Raw genomic sequence first — 17,374 nt, 5'->3', positions numbered from 1 at the left:
AGAGTATTGTACCAATTTGTTTAAAAAGTGCAGACTGTAGTAAATATAGAGCGATGAGACCGATGAGCCATAGAAGTTATGGTGAAGAGTTGTAGAATGTAGGTTAAGGACAGAGCTGACAATCAGGGAGCAGCAGTACGCTTTCAGGCTGAGTATGAGCACTACAGATGCAACGTTTGGTTGAGAAGCATAGAAAAGGAGTTTGAGTTTGTCCATGTGGATCTACAGATTACAGAGTGACACAGAGTGTCAGGAGTGACAGGGAAGGTTCTGCAGGCATTACATCAGGAATCTGAGCCCCTTCTTATTTGCTGACAGATGAGACCAGGCTGGAGTTACCGTGGATGTTTTGAGTCGACATTGTGAGAGTAGGGAGAAAGTGGAGGAGAGCTGGAAGAGGAAGGAAAGTGAGACTGAGGAGGACAGGCGATGCTGCATGGAGTAGAGGTAGTGAAGGTAGATGAGTTTAAATACCAGGGGTCAACAGCCCAAAGCAACAGGCAATGCACAAGTGAAGAAGAGGGTGCAGTGGAGTGGGTGGAGATGAGCGTCAAGAGTGATTTGTGACAGAAGGATAGCAAGAAGAGTGAAAGGAAAGGGATGGCAGCGCAAAGAATGGATCTATGTGGATCCCATGTGTGAAAAGCTGGTGTGCAGTACGAGGGGATGTTATACTGTTTGGGGTGACCCATCGAGATTCGTTAAGTTAAACAGTATCAGTTATTAAGTTGTATCAGGTCGTTGCTGCGTAATAACATTTTGAGTAAAATGTGGAATATTAAAGGTTGATTCAGGTTCCTGTTTTCTGTGCTGTTGGAGAAACTGTGAAAGAACCAGGCTGGTTCGAAGGGTACGTTCAAACTGTCTGTGCAACCTCTGTAAGAAACGAGAGGAGTGTAACACAAACCAGACTCACTTTGTGCCACATCGCACTATATTGTGGGTTTTGCATGTTTGCCACAAATCACATGTGGGATTCTTTTATATTACAGCGATCAGTTTCCCAAAGCACAGCATACGTTTTAGTTTAATGGTTGTTTTCAGTACAGTCTAAAACTGGCTCAAAGACACTTCATGTTCAGCGCATTGAACGCTCACTTTACTTTATACTTTTACCAAAGTTTTTGTTTTTGGCTTCCTGTTTTCTTGTGACATGTCCGAGAAACTCGAGGTTTTTTTATAAGCTGACTCAAATCACTAATCTTTAAATTCAACAAAAAGAAACTCAAATCTATGCAGAAAGGATGCAAACTGCTTTAAAAATGTGTGCGGGAAAATGGTCAGCAATATTAGGGAAGTTTCTGACTTTGAGTTAATGCTCCAAAAACAAGTGGAAGCTGTTTTTAAAAAGAGAGTTTCATGCATCAGCATTAAAATACTCTCTGAGAACTTTTTAGTTCTTCTTGATTAGGATCAAGATCACAAGGGGGTCACGGAAGACAGCTAAACACATAGAACTGCTAACCTAGCCAGTCGTTGAACTTCTTGACCTCGGAGGGCAGTCCCAGTTCGGTGAAGTCTCCAGCATGGATGAACACATCCCCGTACGGCATCTGGATGGCATCAGTGCGGGAGTGTGTGTCCGAGATGCACACAAAGCGTGTGTAGCCCGGTGGCTTTGGAGTGTCGTGAGGCATTGGGTCAACCCTGAGACAAGAAAAGGAACAGAGGACAAGAAAGCAGGGAGTGAGGATGCGAAACGGGGCCACTGCAGCTTTTGCTGTACTGAAACAATACAGCAGAAGGGACAACAATGCTATACGTAAAGTCTCTGTGGTAAGAGGCTGACAATGAAAAAAGTTAGAATTAGTATCCAACAGAAAATCATCCCCACAGACTGAGGCAGATGGGGAAACAAGAGACAGCACAAAGGAGGAGGGAGAGGCCACAATAAAAGCACGGTACCCACAGAAGCAGAAAAAGAAATGTGCAGAGATAGAAAAAGAATAAAGCACAAATATAGAAAAGAGCAGAGTCCTGTGGGATTTCCAGTGAGTGTGCAGATCCATGGGGTCTCTGGGGGGGAGAAGGAGAGCTGGTGAATAACCATGGCCCACTTAAGTGAGCTTTCCTCCAGGTACCTTAACACCCAGCCCTACTTCCTCCTCCTCCTCCACCCATACCACTAGAGACAGAAAAAGATGAGGCGACGAGGGAAGCAGATACACATGCACATAAGACAACCAGCAAGAAATGAGTCACGAAGTAATAAAATACAAAAGAGGGTTCATAGAAAATATAGCACAACTGATGGGACTGAAATGTAAGATGATGTAAAGTGACTGAGCTCCACAGGATCTCTTCTTCACATGACTGTTCGAAAGACTCTGTGATTTTATATAATAGCCTAAAGTTGAACTAAAGCTCAGAAATAGACTGAGTGACTTAATTGCACAAGCTGCCACAGCTAGAAATTGAACAAGCAGAATTGAGGTCGGTTATAGTCATGCTATAAATAGCCTGATCTAAGGTAGCTAAAGGGGGGTATTAGAGTGTTAATGTGCTGGTTTGACAACATGCTGGGAGGAGGAACCCTTGGACTGAGCAGTTTCTGTCGTATTGTAGCCCTGTTTATAGAACAATGTCTGGATATGCATCAGAAGTTAGTGAGGGGGATTTTTGCCTGTGCAGCTACGCAGAAACACCCAGGTCGGCAGGCCGCAGCTTTATTGATATATACTGAAATACCCGTCATTAAAACTACAAGAGAGGCTGTCAAAGGTTTATGGGAGGAAGAGAGAGACAAAACACACACATTACATAAAGCTTGAATGAGCATGTCACTGAAATAAGTATTTGATCCCCAAGGAAAATGTGATTTGGTACATGATGGAGAAATCACTAGATTTGCATACATTTCAGGAGGGACTCCAAACTTTCCAAGCCCTTTAGGTTTCTTAGATGTTGCTTTACAACTCAAAGACGCAGCTCCTTCCACAGATTTTCTGTCGGACTGAAGTCTGGAGACTGGCTAGACCAGTAGACCTTAAGAGCCATCCACGACCCACCTTCAGTGTTCTGGCTGAGGGAAGGTTCTCGGCCCCTAAATGCAGTGAAGTCGTCCTGTACCCTAATACATATGCCTACCCCCATGTTTGACTGCAGAGAAGGTGTTTGGGTCATGCTCACGTCTCTTCCTCCAAGCAAGGTGGGCTGAGTTGATGCAAAAGAGGAAGATTTTGGTTTGATCGAATCACCCCACCCCCTTTAGTTGCTTCTATAAGTAATATATTAGAGTTTTAGATGTGGCGTTTCAAATCATTTTTAGCCTTGATTTGCCGTTTAATAATGTCAGCTTTTGACATTACTATATAATACTTGATCTGTGTGGTCAAAAAGTAACTGCTATTGTCTTTGAAGCCCCAATGTTAAAAAACAAGAAACCATATCTTGACATTTATAAGCTACATACTCAAGAGTGCCATTTATTGCCACTTACTGCTGCATCTTGAAACAGTGGAAATCACACCTGAATGAAAACTACCATTAAATATAAACAAGGGGAGAAAAAGGGATTCAGAGCTTCAGATTTCACAAGAGCCCCACAGAAACATCCTACATATGTTCAAAACCTGATCACTGACAATTCCTTACAAAGGCGCGATCTGAAGCTTCTTATTTACTTGGTTGGAATTGCAGTTACGCAGCTGTCTGCAACATCCTGCGGTTTGATGCTCTTGTTATGAAAGAAGTGTTCGGTGCACGGCTTCTTAGCTTTAGGAGATTACTTCTAACCTGACCGTGATTCACAACGTAGAACATGTTACAGAGTCTACTCATTTATTGAACAGCTTTAATGATGTAATTTAATACTATAATTAAATGGCACCGCTGGCCAGATATTGAAGTGTAGCAGAAATTCAATTCAGTCTTATTAAAACATTCATATCTTTATGCTTTACTGGATCATCTGTGTCTGAAGACAAAATATGAGTATGAATTATGTGTTTATATTTTGAACTTTTTTAGTTGAAGTTCATAATTAATGTTATTCATATAAATAATCAGCAGTACTGACAGAGACTCCAAATTGCTTTACATTTTAGGGAGAAGGATAAAAAGTGAGCTTATTGTAGAATAAGTTCACATATGCATGGTTTGTTTTTCATGAAGTTATAAATGCATATCATCCTTTTTGGATTCAAAGTAGAAAACTAGCCTACAATCTACAAAGAGACAATCTGGAACTATGTTATAAAAGCCTCCCAGTACAGGCCAATGGGATTTCGTCTCACAGATGACATGACTCTTCTGGCTCCGTGGCTGCTGCCATGTTGATTTTTTGGAGCCAGAAGTGACAATATACTGACTACGTGGTTGAGTGCAACCATCTCAGCCTTGCAAGCGTGGTTATCAAGCTACACTCACTATGCACAGTCACAAAAGCATGCTGATCAATGCTAAGCTACAGACTGATAAAATCCTCAGATTTCACTAACTAAATATCCTTGGATGGGCTGTAGCGACACAGTGGGTGATATCATGTGTCAGATAATAACAATAATAACTTTGAGCAAGCCACAAGTGGCCATTAGAGGAGCTGCAACATCTGCACTGTTTTTGGCATTTCTGCACTGCAGCCTCGCAGGTTGCTGGTTGATCAGTACTAGCTTAGCATAAACTACAAAGACCCTTTGTGGCAGGAATGACTGACTTCCAGTCTGCGTCTGCACAGACTCACATTACATATAAAGTGAACACTTGGAAGGCTTTTATTTTTTGCAAAATATTGCGTAATGTAAATAATTTATTTAAACTTTAAATATTGAATTTTATTTTACATTTTAAATAAATAAAATTATTACATTATGTAAAATTCCAGTAACTATTTCTTGCATGTTATTTTAGAGCCTGAACTATAAAACAATTGCAAGAAAATTCAAAAGTAATTTTTTGCAATTTATTCCTTAAAAATGTATTGTGCAATTTATTTTCAGTTTTTCGAGGGAAAAAAGCAAAATAAATCACTCTGCTGATGTGGAAGTCTCAAGTTGGCATTACAACAAATAGCTGTAGCCATGGCAACAGATGAAGAAGCTTCATAAATGCAAAGAAAGGAATGTTATTAATTTACATGCATCGTTCCAGGAGCACACGAGATGCAAACGGTCAAAACAGTTTAAAGATGTAGATTAAAAATCAGTGTCAGGTATCTGAGCAACGGCAGACAGTTTGTATTTATTTGACATTAATCATTTCAAAAGTATTAAAGGTTAATACATTATCATTATTATTATTATTAACCCTATTATTAGTCTCCTGAAAACCTAACAAACAGAGCTCAGTCCAGACATATACTTTATGTGGCAACTGCTGCTGATCAAGAAGTAGCTGCAACACTCAGAACTATAAATCATTATCTCTACATTTCTGTTATACAGTGTGTTAGTGCAATTTAAAAGATAACCAAACAAAGATATCAACAAATGTTTATGAGCTCCAACTCTCAGTGACAGCAGGATGCTCCATGATTACCAGCAGCTACATTTCCATCTACTCACATGTGAACGTGAGGCGGCTGGAAGCGTCCCTGGTTGATATTGTAGAAGGTGAAAGCCTGAGTGGGGTTGGTGCTGTACTCATCCACCTCCACAGCAGTCCTGTTGCCTCGCTGTGAATGTGACTGAGCCTGCGACTGCTGCCGCCTTGCGGCCATGATCTCTGACAGGGTGAAGGCCATGATGCTAGGGACCAAAGCAAATGGAGGAGTGCAAAGTTGTAGCTGCTGGTTGTTTTTGCTTTAGGGCAGTGGGTGGATTGTCCCTGCCTTATGAGAGGCTGCTGGGAAATGTCCTGACGAGTTCAAACCCTTGGTGCACACACAGTCCCAGTGACCTGAGGAGACAGCATCACATTCTTCTTCTGCACCTGCAAAGAATGCAAAAGAGCAGAGCTGCAATTTGGCATATGACGTATTTGCAGGAGAACCCTTATTTGAATAACTGAAAAAAGAATCATTGCAGTTATCAAATATTTAAACAAAATGTGCCGTGGAACATTAGCACAGCAGCAAACAAGTGTTTGCTATCCAAGGATACTGTGGAATAATGGCACAGTTAGCAGTGACACTGCCTCTTTGTGTCTGTGGGGTCCCAAAAAACTCTCCATGACTAAAGCAGGTGGTGGAACAGGAGTTGGACCTACTGATTTAGACTAGGTTTAAATCACAACGGACCGTTTAATGGGCACAGTGAACAGTACCTGAGCTCAGCTGGCCGGCTACACTGAACTTAACCCTCCTGCCATCCTTTAAAAAACTCACACCCATCACCCTAGGGACCATTCTCAGCCACGCCATAAAAAGACCATATATCCATATTTTATTCCACTTTAAATTAGCCAACCTTGTAAAACTACTTCTCCCTGAAATATTCATGTAAAGTTTTAATTATATTTTCGTTGTTTTAACCCTTCAAATCCCAGTGTTATTACATGAGCGCCCTGTGTTATAAGCCCCAAAAACCAAAAAACGAAACTAAATATTTCCACAAAAAACCAGTTGAAGTAATATGTGATTGTCATTATAAGTAGGCCTTTAGATGGACCAAAGATTGGCACCAACATACATTTTGACCTGCCATTATTTTTTTTTGCATTTTTTTTGCAATTTAAAAATTAAAACTTCAAGGCCCTGAGTCTTCATTGACATCCAAGAAAAGAAGAAAAAATAAAATCATATGATGATAATTTGGGGTTGAAAAATAGCGTTTATAATGGAAGTCAATGGGCAGAAAATGGTCCCCAGGGTGATGGGTGTGGGGATTTCTGCTGCTCAGCCATTTTAGGCTGATTTAAGGAATTCACACTGGAATATTAACATTGACAGGTAAAAACTATCCTGTGGCAAGTTTGGTTATATTCCACTGAACACAGTGGAAATGGCAGCCATTTAACACATAGCAGTGGCACAAAAAGGTCCCAAGAAGGCAGGAGGGTTAAATGGCTCAGAGCAACTGCTGTGTTATACACAATACTGGATACCAACTGCACCTCCTGGCAGGGATAACACTGTCACTAAATACAGACCTGTACTGTGTCTTATGAATATGATTTATTTTATTTTTTAATAGGGTCAAAATAATAACTATTAAAGTAAGATTGCAGTTACCTTAAAATAGACTAAATCACAGTTACACTACAACCATGGATGATAAAAAGCACAATTCTGACACGAGGCACGCACAAACATCACAGCAGTGTCTACATGTAAAGGTTTAAGTATATCTGTTAGCCTAGGTTATCAAGAACGAACTGAATTACCCAGTTCAGTGAGAAGCTAAATGACAAACGTGTGTTTGGGCACAAATGTGTGTTCTAAATTAAATTAAAAATGCTCTTTAGGTTTTTCGTGTGCTACATTGTTCTTTTCATTCGAGTTTTTCTTTTCAACAATGAAGTGAACTGATCATTTCCTTTCACTGCCCATCCCTGACGTGTGAGACCTCCCTGTGTGTGTCGCCCATTAAAGCTCAGATTTAACTCTGCAGCTCATTTTTCAGAGGCTCTGACGACTGCTGGGAGAGCGCAGAGCCGCTGAGAGGTGCTGAGATGACGGAGACGCTGGAAGACGGAGGTGATAATTTGGGGACAGGCTGCTTTGGCAGAGTCCGTCTGGACTGCCGCACGATGTCGGCGTGCCATCTCGATTCCTCATTCGCTGACGCGACAGATACACACTTCACACCCCGGTTGTTTGTCACGGGCAAATCCCAGCATGGTGGTCGGTGGATGTGTTTCAGGAGTGTGTGCAGCACATGTGCGCATTCGCAGGTTGATGTGTATGAAGGCCTGCGCATGCATATTTTAATGTGCTTCTGTTGTTATAAATGTGACAGTGACAATCCCTCACACTGCTAGTGTCAGACAGGAATGTATTAGCAGATGCTGAGACTGTAACACACTGGGCTCAGAAGCAGCTGTCGAAATCACGTAGTCGACGACTGAATATACAGCTAACATCAGCCTGTCTAAAGAAAAGGGTTTAATCCATTGCTAATAAATAATAAATAAATAATATGATCGATCGATTAAGGGATTTAAGCAACCCATGGTGATCTAGGTGAACTCTTGCAGTTGTGAAAATAACTGCATTTCCTAAATCTTTCCAGAAAGACGGATCAGGATTTATTTCACTGCTAAGCACTACGTGGTGGAGAGTAAATATTAACACAAGTTGTGATTTATTTGTGACCAAATCAAATAATTTTGGTGTCGAAATCTAACCAAACAGAGGCTGAGTGTTATAAGTCACAGGATACAGGCCTAGATTGGATTTCTCTGCCAAAGGTCAACTATGATGCTCTTATACCACGTCACCTCCTCTAAAGATCTCTTACGACCTGATGGGGGCGCTACACCAGCTAGTCTGCAGCCAAATACAGCATATTGATTCCACATGTTGCGTTGAGCCCTGAACTGAACAGCGACATAATTCTCCAGCTTGAGCAGATTGACAGGTTACAGCTCTTTAATACAAAGTGTGCATGACTTCCAAGTGAGTCCATGTAAGAATATTGCAGGTAAGCAGGTGTCATGTGTGTTTTCTCTGCATTTTCTACACAGGCTGCACCTCATCCAAGCCGAGGGACTACTTCCAGTACTGAAACCTGTCTGTAGTGTGCTACCTGTCAGAAAAAATCACCTTCAATCTCCTGACCTAATTTACCCCATGTTTTCTATTTTTGCATATGTTATTTGAAAGTAATTTGCAGTCGACCTATTGCACTGTTCAGACACAAGGATGTGTTGGGATTGGCTGCTTTTAACCAGCAATTCATTCATTACTTTAAGATATTATTACCAGTGTCACTGAATCATATTATGGTAATAAATGCCACCATTATCTCAATATTATGGCTCAACCTTAGCTGCTATTATTTGATGTTGGTGCTATCAGCAGCTCAGTAATCTCTGAAATGTAGGGTGGTTTCTGAACGCTGAAACAAAACTATATCTGACACATAGCTTAACAAATTCATTTTGCTTTTCATTTAAATATGAAAGCGTGTTAGAAGAAGCATCTGTACCTACACTGGAAATGTTGGCCCACAGTGGGTTCGTACGTGCTCCGCTGAATGCACAATCACAGTAGTTGAGGGCATTCACACTGAAATTAAAAGAGTGTAAGGCGCTGAAATGGTGCGCGCCTGCTGGTATCAGTGTGACGAGTAATTGAGCGATGACAGAGACGGGACTGTACAGCTCTGGAAAGCTATCGTAAGGAAAGAACGTTGTCTTTTACTCAGACAGTTTTCCAATTACAAAGTAATTTACCAGGAAGGTGAGCTTACATGCACCTATTTGCATTCGGTATGACATGCTCTGCTGCATGAAAACCTCAACGTTTTTGGTTTAGTTTCTTTTAAACGGGACTTTTGGTTTCATTAAATGAATAAAATGGCTGAGTTTGTTCACACAGCACTAAATTCAATCTGAGCGCAGGCTTAAACATTTACATGCCAGTGAGACAGCCGTATTGATTAAAATTAATGTACATCTGTTCCATCAGACATCCGCGAGACTGACAACATGTTGGAGACAACTTCTGTGTGGACAGCCTGTTTGTCTCTGAAAATGTTTCTCATAGAGTCTCGTCCTTTGTTATTTTAAAGCGAGTGTTTCTGCCACCGGAAAATCCTCTTTTCTTCCGCTGCATTTTACCAGCTCCCAGCAACATTTAACTTATGTGTGAAAAAGGTGGATGTCTGATGGAAACATGCTAACATCAACATACAAGCATATCTAGGAAAGCAGGAAAGCAATAAAAGCAGTCTTCACTCCACTGTTGCAGTATTGTTCTGTTTTAGCCTGAATGTGTGTCCCTGTTTTTATGGGTGTACAGAAAACCATCAGTGGATTACTGTCACTTTAAGAAATAATGGGTGCCATTTTTTCACGATTTCTAATTGTGTACATTTATGTTGTCTTTTGCTTCATTGTGCTGAATTTTAACAGACTAGCTCCTGTAAATTTCACAGAGATCATATCCGCCACCTCTCTCTGTAATGTCCAATTCAAAATCTTGTTTAAAACATTCCAAAATAAAAGCTGTAAATGAATTTCATGAATTCCTTAAATAATTCTAAGTTTAAATTGATTTGCTTATGCGTACTTTACCTCAGGAGCATTACCCCAAAATGTATCTGTGCTTTAAAGTGTACTGAACCTCATGTGAGTGTAATGCTGTTTTTCAGCACACACTGCAGAGAAGAAACCGGTCACACAGCCTAACAAAGGAACTCCTGTATTTTGTAAGATGGGGGGTCAAGAAAGAAGAAGGACTCGTGCACACTCGAGCCCACACAATCTGTTTTACACGTTCACAAGTTTTCACTCACAGACTCTGTCCAAACAGAAAAAAACATTTCCTGCAGCCAAAACTCATTAGCTCGTGATTTTTGTGTTCTCTGCAAAAGTGCCTTTAGATCATCTGAGTTATGACAACGTCGTCTGATTAAAAATGGGGGTCAAGACTTCTGGTGACAAGACTAATACTGTCTGCAGTGAAGATCACAGTTTACAGGAATAATTAAGATGCAAAAAATTGATGAGTTGACTGTGAAAATAGATACAAGTGCTATTTACTATTTTTCTGGCTCAATTTGTTTGTCATTGTTTGAATTCATAACAGAATTACAATGCTTTTATTATCTCCACTGTATGGGCCCCTGGTCTATTTGGTAATTGGAGAGAAGAGAAGAGAAGAGAAGAGAAGAGAAGAGAAGAGAAGAGAAGAGAAGAGAAGAGAAGAGAAGAGGAGAGAAGCCCTGCAGCGCTCACACGGATCCATCAGTGTTCACTAGTGTAAGTGGAGCGGCTGATAAATGCAGAAACGTCTGATTGATGCGCTCTCCTCATGGGGACATTGTCATATTTAACAGCGACCGTCACATTAGACCGTGTGCCGATCCTCCCTGCTTATTCGCCCGTTTCCTGCTACGTATGGACACACAGAGAAAATTAAAGTGCATCTGAGTGTGTCGCTGAATTACAGTTATCTGTTTTACGCGTAGCCTGGAGATAGTGTTGGTCTGATTTGGAGTCACGGCTCTGTGAAATTTGGTGACGGCTGAAAGAAATTTCCTATCCAAGGCTGAAAAATACAAGAGAATAACATCCACAAAGATTTCTGTGCCGATTAACTTCTCTTTTAATGCGGCGTTTTTCACCTTTAATTCGCTCCTGCTCACTTTGTCTCAGCAAAGCGTTTTGCAGGCAGAAACTTTAATTAGAAATCAGGTGAAAAGTTCAAAGTGCGTCTGTGATTATCGCCCTCGTGCGCGTTTTGCAGAGGTGTCCGTGCACTCACACCGAGTAACTGACTTCTAATGAAACTTTTCAGCCGTTTGGTCCACAGGCTGCACCAGCTGTCTGCTTCTCACACGTGGAGCCTGGAAGCTCCGCTATCAGCCTTCTTTTCAGTCTGAACTGCCCTTTGGATGCGGTGCTGTGGTGAAGTATGAACGACTATAAGAGCGTTCCGGTGAGCTCCGCTGGAAAACGCGACATCTGGGGACGTATATATATATATATATATATATATATATATATATATATATATATATATATATATATATATATATATATATACACATAAAGCTCTCTGCAACCGAAGCCGGGTGAGTGGAAATGTTGGCATCAGGGCTGAGATTAACCCGAGAATATGCCGCGGTATGCGGGTTCGGGGCAAATCTCTGCTCCGCTGTCTCATGCATTGTAAACAGAGCTGTAAAATAAATAGGAGTCTACCTACCAGCTTCAGTCGCAGTGAGGCTGCTCAGTGTTGGATGGTGTGGAGAGAGGAGTGTCTGCGCTGCCACAGAGACGCGCTGGTCAGTTTGAATGCGTACCCCGTGGTGCACCGGCACAGCGTCGTAGGCACAGCCTCTCTCTCTCTCTCTCTCTGCCTCTCTCTCTCGCCCTCTCAGTCCGGCCCACTGTGTTTCACCGGTGAGCGGTACAACGAGGAGGAGCAGAGCAGGGAGGGAGGGAGGACCGAGAGCAGCTGCGTGCGGCACCACTGGACTCATTCCCGGTCAGAAAACCCGAGGAAGCAGTTCGGTGCAGTTTTACTTATACAGGACCAAACCACAACAACAGTTTCCTCAACGCACTTTATATTGTAAAGTAAAGACCCTACAATAATACAATAATATGACCGCTTGACTACACGGGGACCACACGGCCCGTGTCCATCCGTTTGACGGTGAATGTTTCTGTTCAACATGACTGTTTCATTCACTAAATCGGTTCATGTGCTGAAACAGCAAACGGACATTTCTTTTCTTATTTTCCCTGCGGCTGTAAAACGATCAGAAAGCAGCATTCAGTCGCTCTTTTTAATTTCAGAAAGCGACTGCAGCTCTGTGACATTTACAGTAAATATAAAATAAAGCTCTAATCCGGGTTAGTTTATTTATTTTTTGTCAGTTTACATTTCTAATAATTATTCAGCAACAATAAATTTGGCTTGATAGGCTCATTTGTTATCAAACGTTAGACGTGATAGTCCAGTCATAATGGTTATTGTCAAGTTAATTTCTCATCTATTTACATATCCCCAGCCAACATGTATATATGGGCCCCACCTGGTTTTTGCTCGGGCTGGATGGGTACCATGTGGGCATGGGCTCAAACTGGGCTTTTTGTATGGGGCCTACTTGGGTTCTTCACATTAAACCCATATGGGCCATCCCAAGTGAGCACTTTTAGTAGGTCCTAGCTGGGTCAAACATGGGAAACACTTAACTTGGTCCAAAATGGGAAACACATGTAGGACCCACTTGGGTTTTCCACCTGGGATAGACATGGGCAAACACAGTCATTTAAGGATAGGCTGTTGTTGTGTGCCCCAGGTGGGGCAAAGTTAGGTAATCAATATATGTTTTAGTATCGATGACACAGGTGGGCCCCACCTGGTCAAACTAAATGGGTCGCACATGGGCAAATGCAAGTCAGACCCTGAAAACATGTCTATGTGGGCCCCAGGTGGGGCAAAGTGAGGTAATCAATATATTTTTTTAGCACTGATGACATAGGTGGGGCCCACCTGGTCAAACTATATGGGTCGCACATGGGCAAATGCAAGTCAGACCCTGAAACATGTCTATGTGGGCCCCAGGTGGGGCAAAGTTAGGTAATCAATATATTTTTTTAGCACTGATGACATAGGTGGGGCCCACCTGGTCAAACTATATGGGTCACACATGGGCAAATGCAAGTTAGACCCTGAAAACATGTCTATGTAGGCCCCATATGGGTTATGTTAAGTTAATATGGGCATATATTTTATGTGGGCTCAAGATTGTTTAGTATATATGGGACCCACTTGGGTTTCTCACATGAAAGCCATATGGGCAAAACCAAGTAGGAACATATAGTAGGTCCTGGCTGGGTCAAACATGGGAAACACTTCACTTGTTTCAAAATGGGAAACACACGTAGGACCCACTTGGGTTTTTCACCTGGGTTAGACATGGGCAAACACAGTCATTTAAAGAAAAGCGTTTGCTGTGTGCCCCAGGTGGGGCAAAGTTAGGTAATCAGTATATATTTTTTAGTACTGATGACACAGGTGGGGCCTACCTGGTCAAACTAAATGGGTCGCACATGGGCAAATGCAAGTCAGACCCTGAAAACATGTCTATGTGGGCCCCAGGTGGGGCAAAGTGAGGTAATCAATATATTTTTTTAGCACTGATGACATAGGTGGGGCCCACCTGGTCAAACTATATGGGTCGCACATGGGCAAATGCAAGTCAGACCCTGAAACATGTCTATGTGGGCCCCAGGTGGGGCAAAGTTAGGTAATCAATATATTTTTTTAGCACTGATGACATAGGTGGGGCCCACCTGGTCAAACTATATGGGTCACACATGGGCAAATGCAAGTTAGACCCTGAAAACATGTCTATGTAGGCCCCATATGGGTTATGTTAAGTTAATATGGGCATATATTTTATGTGGGCTCAAGATTGTTTAGTATATATGGGACCCACTTGGGTTTCTCACATGAAAGCCATATGGGCAAAACCAAGTGGGAACATATAGTAGGTCCTGGCTGGGTCAAACATGGGAAACACTTCACTTGTTTCAAAATGGGAAACACACGTAGGACCCACTTGGGTTTTTCACCTGGGTTAGACATGGGCAAACACAGTCATTTAAAGAAAAGCGTTTGCTGTGTGCCCCAGGTGGGGCAAAGTTAGGTAATCAGTATATATTTTTTAGTACTGATGACACAGGTGGGGCCTACCTGGTCAAACTAAATGGGTCGCACATGGGCAAATGCAAGTCAGACCCTGAAAACATGTCTATGTGGGCCCCAGGTGGGGCAAAGTGAGGTAATCAATATATTTTTTTAGCACTGATGACATAGGTGGGGCCCACCTGGTCAAACTATATGGGTCGCACATGGGCAAATGCAAGTCAGACCCTGAAACATGTCTATGTGGGCCCCAGGTGGGGCAAAGTTAGGTAATCAATATATTTTTTTAGCACTGATGACATAGGTGGGGCCCACCTGGTCAAACTATATGGGTCACACATGGGCAAATGCAAGTTAGACCCTGAAAACATGTCTATGTAGGCCCCATATGGGTTATGTTAAGTTAATATGGGCATATATTTTATGTGGGCTCAAGATTGTTTAGTATATATGGGACCCACTTGGGTTTCTCACATGAAAGCCATATGGGCAAAACCAAGTGGGAACATATAGTAGGTCCTGGCTGGGTCAAACATGGGAAACACTTCACTTGTTTCAAAATGGGAAACACACGTAGGACCCACTTGGGTTTTTCACCTGGGTTAGACATGGGCAAACACAGTCATTTAAAGAAAAGCGTTTGCTGTGTGCCCCAGGTGGGGCAAAGTTAGGTAATCAGTATATATTTTTTAGTACTGATGACACAGGTGGGGCCTACCTGGCCAAACTATATGGGTCACACATGGGCAAATGCAAGTCAGACCCTGAAAACATGTCTATGTAGGCCCCATATGGGTTATGTTAAGTTAATATGGGCATATATTTTATGTGGGCTCAAGATTGTTTAGTATATATGGGACCCACTTGGGTTTCTCACATGAAAGCCATATGGGCAAAACCAAGTGGGAACATATAGTAGGTCCTGGCTGGGTCAAACATGGGAAACACTTCACTTGTTTCAAAATGGGAAACACACGTAGGACCCACTTGGGTTTTTCACCTGGGTTAGACATGGGCAAACACAGTCATTTAAAGAAAAGCGTTTGCTGTGTGCCCCAGGTGGGGCAAAGTTAGGTAATCAGTATATATTTTTTAGTACTGATGACACAGGTGGGGCCTACCTGGCCAAACTATATGGGTCACACATGGGCAAATGCAAGTCAGACCCTGAAAACATGTCTATGTGGGCCCCATATGGGTTATGTTAAGTTAATATGGGCATATATTTTATGTGGGCTCAAGATTGTTTAGTATATATGGGACCCACTTAGGTTTCTCACATTAAAGCCATATGGGCAAAACCGAGTGGAAACATATAGTAGGTCCTGGCTGGGTCAAACATGGGAAACACTTCACTTGTTTCAAAATGGGAAACACACGTAGGACCCACTTGGGTTTTTCACCTGGGTTAGACATGGGCAAACACAGTCATTTAAAGAAAAGCATTTGCTGTGTGCCCCAGGTGGGGCAAAGTGAGGTAATCGGTATATATTTTTTGGTACTGATGACATAGGTGGGGCCCACCTGGTCAAACTATATGTGTCACACATGGGCAAATGCAAGTCAGACCCTGAAAACATGTCTATGTGGGCCCCAAATGGGTTGTGTTAAATTAATATGGGCATATATTTTACATGGGCTCAAGATTGTTTAGTATATATGGGACCCACTTGCGTTTCTAACATCAAATCCATATGGGTGGGCATCCAATGTAGGTCCTAGTTGGGTTAGTGATGGTAAATGTGTACATTGGTTCAAAATGGTAGCACATGCTTATGTGAGGATTCTTCTTCTGTGAAGAGCCTGAGAAAGTGTTATTTGAATAAAGGAGGATTTATTTCAAACAAGCCCATCACAGATTGCGCACAACCCAGGGAGTTCTGAAAGTCAAATTGTAAAAATAATCTCAAAAGAAAGTATGAACATAACTCTCTTTTATAACCTGCAGACGGCACCCACGTGGTACCATTCTCTAAGAAATCACCCTAACTTTAACATATTTGGCACAACCTCAGTCTATCACTTTTGCTACCCTTACGTACAGTCAGATGTTCTTGACCCTTCATTTTTGACCCTCTCAGTATTTAGCCTTGGCTAGCAAATGTACTCAAAGTCCACATTGAGACCTCAAGATGTTATGTGTTATCAGACACTACAACCCAGCTGTCAAGTGAGACTATAGGAACTTTGGTGTTTTTGAACATTCAATGTTACTCAAAACACTCTGCACACTATTCCAAATAACTGGTTTGAAACTGGTTACTTTTTAATTTTAGATTTCATTTTATGTACTTAATGTGAACTCTGCATGGTAGGCTGCATGGTGAGGCTCAGATAAGATAAAATAAGGACTTCATGATTCTTCTTAGGTAAATTCACTTGTCACAGCAGCAATAATAAGTGATTAAAACGGACACAAGAGTAGAAAAAAAGAAAAGCAAAAAATACGAATAAAAAACCTAAGATAAAAGTGAATTACACAGACAAAATCCAGATTTGGCATTTGCAAATTAAGGATTACTGGTTGTTCAAACAATTAAGACTATTTACTTGAGCAAACATGCAGTTGAGGATTTTTAGTAGATCAGACACACTCTACTGTATTAGAGAAAAGACAGTTAGTTACATGGAAGATGGAAGTTTTGGTTAATCAGATCCAGTAAAGCTCCTGAAGTATATTACCGATCTGTTAAAATGTTACTCTTCAAACTTGTGCCCTCAAATTATATAACCAGAAATAATTTATATTTTCTTTGAACTAGTGGAAAGGAGAGGGAATGGGGTCTTTCAAGCAGTCACACTTCAACTGTGAAACTCCCTTGTCCTTATGGTGTATTGACACTATTGAAACTTTTCAAAACCAGTCTAATGTTAGAAGAGCTTTTAGGTAAACTGTTATTCTTCTTCTTATCATTATTATATTTTTATTAATTATATTTTTATTATGATGTTGATTTGGGTGACACTTTTTGATAAATATTATATATTACTTTTTAAAACATATTAACCATCCCTATGCTTAAAAAACTTTTAAAAATAAAATTGTTCTTTTAAACTTGTGCATTGTTTGACTTTTAAAATTTTTGTATCAGGTGTAAAACGACTTTTTAAATAAAGTTGTTTTTAATGTGAGCAGCTCCTATTGGCTCGTTTAAAAAGAGGGAGGAG

At 41.3% G+C, this 17,374-nt stretch overlaps 1 protein-coding gene across 1 annotated transcript in view; it reads right to left on the bottom strand.

The window, feature by feature from the left end:
- mpped1 (metallophosphoesterase domain containing 1) overlaps nt 1-11,879 on the bottom strand; it is a 100,882-nt gene extending 89,003 nt beyond the window's left edge. The window contains exons 1-3 of the mRNA XM_086268448.1: nt 11,753-11,879; nt 5,502-5,868; nt 1,466-1,647 (exon numbers count right to left, since the gene is read on the bottom strand). Of these exons, the coding sequence (XP_086124574.1) occupies nt 1,466-1,647; nt 5,502-5,680 (361 nt within the window). The 5' untranslated portion in view covers nt 5,681-5,868; nt 11,753-11,879. The remainder of the gene's footprint in view (nt 1-1,465; nt 1,648-5,501; nt 5,869-11,752) is intronic.
- Between the last annotated feature and the right edge of the window lie 5,495 nt (nt 11,880-17,374).

Source organism: Aulonocara sp. 'chitande type north' Nkhata Bay, linkage group LG17 (assembly GCF_057382095.1).
Source record: "Aulonocara sp. 'chitande type north' Nkhata Bay isolate Kocher_YH1m ecotype deep benthic linkage group LG17, A_spYH_male_GT1.1, whole genome shotgun sequence".
NCBI lineage: Eukaryota > Metazoa > Chordata > Actinopteri > Cichliformes > Cichlidae > Aulonocara > Aulonocara sp. 'chitande type north' Nkhata Bay.
The sequence above is the reverse complement of the archived record's forward strand: the minus strand, read 5'-3'. Positions and strand labels throughout refer to the sequence as shown.